This window comes from Echinops telfairi, unplaced genomic scaffold, assembly GCF_000313985.2.
Source record: "Echinops telfairi isolate 266 unplaced genomic scaffold, ASM31398v2 ScPeMD7_2573;HRSCAF=3158, whole genome shotgun sequence".
NCBI lineage: Eukaryota > Metazoa > Chordata > Mammalia > Afrosoricida > Tenrecidae > Echinops > Echinops telfairi.
Genome location: NW_022106471.1, coordinates 16301653 through 16307608, shown reverse-complemented (window position 1 = coordinate 16307608; position 5956 = coordinate 16301653). Strand labels below are relative to the sequence as shown.

Genomic DNA, 5956 nt, shown 5'->3' with positions numbered 1-5956 from the left:
CTACCACCACTTTGAAGCTAAGAACAGACTCCAAAGAAGGAATGAGCCGTCTGCGTCTGAGGGACCAGCCACTGAAACCACATGGAAACTGGAACATCATCAGATGCGGCGCAGGGAGATGAGCCCTCCGCTGGGAGAGCACTTGGAATGGGACTGAGGCAGAGATGCCTCTTCAAAGCAGAGTGATGCGGGTAAAGTTCAGCGTTCAGGACCTTCGTTTGCTGATGAGGCCCGACTCAAACGAGTAGCAACAGCTACAAACATCCATTAATAACTGGGATGTGAAATGTATGAGTCTAGGAAAATTGGAAATAGTGAAAAATGAAATGGAACACAAATATCATAAATGATATTTGGAGTCAGAAAATCATGTGGTTTACTATGCTGGAAATGACAAACTCGAGAGGAAGGCATCCTGTTCGTTGTCAAACAGGAAACAGGAACATTTCAAGATCTACTTTAAAATACGGTGTCACTTGTGATAGGATAGTAGCTATATGCCCACAAGGAAAAAGTTAATTCTACCATTCTGCACATTTATGCACTGTGATGAAGAAATTATTCTACCCACTCCTTCAGTCTGAAATTGATCAAACATGCGATCATGATGCATTGATAATGATTGATGATTGGAATTCAAAAGCTGGGAACAAAGAGGGAGCAGTAGATGGAAAGTATGCCGTGGTGGTGGAAACAAAGCTAGAGATCACACGACAGGATTGCGTAACATCAGTGACTTCCTTATTGCAAATATCTGTTTTCAACAACATAAATGCCAACTATACATGTGGACCTAACCAAATGGAATTTACAGGAATCAAAGTGACCTGTGGGAAGAGATCACGGAGAAACTAAATATCAGTCGTCAAAACAAGGCCAGGACTGTCAGTGGAACACACCATAAATTGCTCATATGTAAGGTCACGTTGAAGCTGAGGAAAATTAAAGCAAGTCCTCAAGAGCCAAAATACAGTCTTGAGTCTATGCTACTTGAATTCAGAGAACATCTCTAGAACAGATTTGATACATTGCACACTGACAACAGAAGACCCAATGAACTGTAAGATGGCATTAAGAACTTCATACATGAAGAAAGCAAAAAATCATTAAAAAGACAGGATGAAAAGCCCAAAGTGAATGTCATGAGACTCTGAAAGTTGCTAATGAACATAGCCTGGCTGAGGCAGGTGGAACACAAAGAAGTAAAAAAGCCATTTGAAAAGACAAAGTAGGATATTATGATCACATGCACAAAGACCTGAAGTTAGAAAACCAAAATAGAAGAACATGCTCAACATATCACAAACTGAATTTGGCTTTTTAAGAAAATCAGGCCTCCGGTTGCAATATTGAAAGAGTACATGGGGAAAATATTGAATATGCAAATGTATGAAAAGATGATGGAAGGAAGACACAGACTTGGTCTCCCAGAGAGAGATGCCACTTATACAGGTAGATTTCACAGGTGGGAGACTTCCTTCGGTCTCATTGGTTCTTTATTACATGCTACCTCTTCCGCTGTTTCCAGAGGTAGCATATGCTCAGGAGATAACGGGGCTGAAGGAAGAGGTCCAAGCTGTGCTGAAGGCGGTATTGAACAAGGCTCCATTTGAAATGTCTGTGCAGGCAGATGAAGCCCTGGAATCACTCGGCTACGTTAGCACATTTGGAATGCAGCTACCTGGCCAACCAATTGGAAGAGATCGATATTTGTACCCATTCCAAAGAAAGGTGGCCCAAGAGTATGCTCAAATGATCAAGCAATCTCATTAATAATAGTGACCCTTTTGAATATGGTAGAAGTGTCCCTGTGGGTTTCTTTATAGAAAGAGAAAGCCCTCTCTTTCTCTTGAGGAGCAGCTGATGGTTTTGAACTGCTGACCTTGTGAATCACAGCCCACCTTATTACCAATATGCCACCAGGGTTGATACGATTCAGTGTCGACTTGATGGCAGTAAGTCTGGTTTTCATTAGTATCACATGTAAGAAAAATATTGCTGAAGATCATTCAGTAATAGTTGCATCAGTGCATTGACAGGGAGTTCCAAAGATTCAGGCTGGACTCAGAAGAGGATGTGGAACAAGAGCTATCATTGCCGACATCAGGTGGATCTTGACTGAAGGCAGGGGATACCAGGAAGAAAATGTCTACTTGTGTCTCACTGATATATGCAAAGGCATTTGACTATGCAGATCATTTACCACTAATAAGAATGGGCATTCCAGAACACTTCATTGGGTGCATGCTGGACGTGTGCATGGATCAAGAGGCAGTCATTCAAGTAGAATAAGAGAATATTGCATGGTTTAAAATGAAGGAAAGTGCGCGTCAGAAAGGTTGTATTCTTTCCCCATCCTTTTCCAATCTGAATGCTTAGCAAATAATACAAGAAGCTGGACCAAATGCAGGAGAAAATGGCATCAGGGTTGGAAAAGGGCTTACTTGCAACCCGTACAATGCAATGACACCAGCTTATTGGCTAAAAAGCAAGGCGGGCTTGACATGCATGATGATTAAAATCAAGACCATCCGCACGCCCCGTTACAGCTCAATGTGAAGAAAACCAAATCCTCACCATCGGCTCACATCAGGATAAATGGAGAAAAGATCAAAGTAGCCAAGGATTCATCAATGCTCATGGAAGCAGTAATCAAGAAATCAAATGATAAATTGTACTGGGCAATTCTGCTACACAGACCTCTTTAAAGTGTTCACGGGCAAGGATGTCACTTTGAGAACTAAGGTGTGCCTGACCCAAGTGATGGCATTTTCCAAGGTCTCATACGCATGGGAAAGTTGGACCGTGAATAAGGAAGACTGAAGATTAACTCACACATTGAATTACGGTATTGGTAAAGAGTATTTAAAGTACCATGACTACCAGAAGAACAAACAGATGTTTTGGAAAAAGCTCAGCCAAGGCTTCGTCTCTCATAATTTGGACACCTTGTCAGGAAAGACTAGTCCCTGGAGAAGGATTTGAGAGAGTGGAGGGGCAGCAAAGAAGAGGAAGCTCCTTGGTGAGATGGATCGACTGAGTGCGTGGCTGCAATGATGGGCTCACCCGTTGGAATTACTGAGGTGCCGCAGGACCAGGCAGCATCCATTCTGTCTGAGTCTGTTGCACATGGGATTGGTATTAGTTGGAACCAGCTCAATGGCACCTAATGTGTGTCTATGTATGTAAACATGCCAGAGACACACATCTGAAGTAAAATGGACTACATGCTGGCTTATGGGATACAAACATGTTATAAAGAAACGATAGAGATACCTTGATATGAAAAGGTAACGTTAAATATTTTTCAATTATTTTTTTCTTAAATGTGTGTGCATTATAGTTATGTGCACAGAGTTATCTGAAGATCTTTGTGACTCCAAGCATCTTCAACTCTGGAGATCTTATTTCACATCTGATGAAACGTATTGTTACAAAGGACTACAATCTAAAGGTTAAGGTGGCATTATTTACTATGGAAGATTTGGTAATGTCATTATTTATTTAAATGCAATAAATCCCCCCCCCATTCAGAGTGTTTAATTAGTAGGTATATACAATCTTTACAAAATTGTACAAACTTGTAAGCAAAAACCATCAAGCTAGAGCGATGTAACATAATTACCAACAAGTTCACCATCAGTCACCAAGTTCTCTGGATGGTACATAGAATTTCTTTAAAAACAAGTTTTATTGATGGTTTATTTTTAATAGTTTTTCTTTAAAAGTGGTTTTATTGGGATATAACGTATCATACAATTCATTAGTTGAATCATTATCCAGAATGTGTACAGTCACGGCCACAATCAGCTCTAGGGCTTTCCCTCCCGCCCTGAATTCATTGGTGTTAGCTCCCCACGTCCCCCTGACCCCCGCCCCGCTTCAGTGCGCCCAGGTCATCGGTCACCCAACGACTCTCCAGGTAAACCCACCCACCCCAGCTTCCCGGCACAGAAAAACACAAAGGAAGGGCAAAACAAAACCAAGAAGGACCCATAGATACAGATAACACAAGACAGACCATATAAAAACAGAGAAAGACACCGAAGAGAAAGCATAAAATATTAAAAAATAGAATAAATGAATTCAAAATGGGCCCCAAGGGAGCGCAAACGACAAGGTGTTGCATGGCAGCCCAAGAGCCGGTGCCGAGCCCACGTTTCGGTCCTCTTTGTCTGCTATCAGGGCCGTTCGCGTTCCCGGTCTAGGGGCAGTGGGCGTCCCCGGGACTGGAGCCACCCAGGGGTCTTGCAAAGGTATTTCGGACGTCCTCCATCCGCCATAGCGTCCCCGCCCGAGCCAGGGGTTTAGCATGTCAGTCCCGGGACGTTCCCTCCTTCGGGTTTGGATCTTAACTCTTTACGATCTTTGGATCACACAGGACATGAAAACTCATTTTTCTGTCGTCCTTGTAAAACCCCCACCAGCGGTCTCGTCTGTGCCCAGGGAGCCAGGGAGCAGATCCTGCGGAGGGAGCTGCTTTGACGCCCAACAGCACGTTCCAGAAACGCTTCTGGGCCAGCGGGCAAGCGATGGAGGCCCGGGGATTCGGAACCGCTCGAGCCCGAGCCCGGTCTCCACCGCCTCCCCGGAGAGGGGCGCCCAGACGGCCGCCCCGGGCGCCGGGATGCAAGACCAGCAGCCGCCGGCCCGCGCAAACCACCCAGCGCGGCCCCGAGGGCGCAGGCCCGGCGGCGTCCGCGCCGCTCCTTCCCAGCCAATCGGAGGCCCGGGGTCACGCCTCCTCGGGGAGGCGCGCGGACTGCGGGGAACCTCCGCCGGCTTCCGGGGCGGGGGGTGGGGGTGCGAAGGCTCCGCCCTGGGCGGCGACGCGGGTTGCCATAGCGACCGTGTTACGTTAACCGGCTGGCTGTGGCGGCCCGGGTCGGGCGACCTCCCGGGTAGCGCTTCGCCCAGGGCCCCAAGCTCCTTCCCCGCTCGGGCGCCCGCGGCCGAGAGGCCTCGCCGGCGCGGAGAGCCGGCCGTGCGCCCGGCCGCCGGAGCAGCATGGCCGCGGAGGACCCGGAGGAGGTGGAGTGGGTGGTGGAGAGCATCGCGGGCTTCCTGCGCTGCCCGGACTGGTGCGTCCCCATCCTGGACTTCGTGGAGCAGAAGTGTGAAGGTGAGACGGTGCCTTCCCTGGCCCCGCCGGCCGGGACAGACCGGGCTGGGGACCCGGCGCCGGTCCTGCGCCATCCGGGCAGCGCGCACCCGGGACGCACGGAGCGTGGCCCCTCCCGGGGCCCGGGCTCCTTCCCGAGGGACGGGAGCATCCGTGCGCCGCCCTCGTCCCTTCGGGACAGGCGTGATCTGCCCCCAGGCCAGCAGCTGGTTGAGAAGGGGCACCTAGGATCTCCCCCAGCCCCAGGCCCAAAGTCGTGATCTGCCCCCGTGGTTGGAATTCCTTTTGCTGAGATCTTTGACTGCTGGCTATTAAAAAAAAAAAAGGCGAGTCCCTGCCATCAAAGAATGTCGGAGTGGGGCGGGAAGGGCGTCCCTGCGTGGTGTTGACTTCCACATTGAGTTCTACGAGTAAGGGCTGGACCATGAAAGGAGTTGAACCTGGCAGGACGTTGAGGGTCCTGTTATCCACCCGCCCTGTTGTAAGGTTCCTAGGATCAGAGGGCGTGTAAGCGGCGGGGAAACAGTTCCACGAACTTCCTGCGTCATAAGTGAACTCTTGTAAGGTGGAGTGGGCCGCCCCGAGGTCCTGAGTGCCCAGGCCCTGGCTGCGTGAGAGCGGATCTGACAGCCCCCCCGGAGGGATGCTATGGAGCCGTGGCTTTCACATGGGGGTACTCTGGATGCCCTTTCAACTGCACCAGTCCCATGAGTCTGGTCAAGATAAGATTTAGACGGACACAATCTTTCTTCCTTTCTTTAAAAAAAAAATCATTTTCCTGGGGGGCTCTTACAAATCTTGTAACAATCCATCATTCAGTGGTATTAAGCACAC

At 48.6% G+C, this 5956-nt stretch overlaps 1 protein-coding gene across 1 annotated transcript in view; it reads left to right on the top strand.

Annotated features, from left to right (window-relative positions):
- Positions 1-5005: 5005 nt before the first annotated feature.
- The window catches only part of CFAP36 (cilia and flagella associated protein 36), a 21361-nt gene continuing 20410 nt past the window's right edge, over positions 5006-5956 (top strand). Inside the window, exon 1 of the mRNA XM_045294175.1 lies at positions 5006-5122. Coding sequence (XP_045150110.1) covers positions 5008-5122 — 115 coding nt within the window. The 5' untranslated portion in view covers positions 5006-5007. The remainder of the gene's footprint in view (positions 5123-5956) is intronic.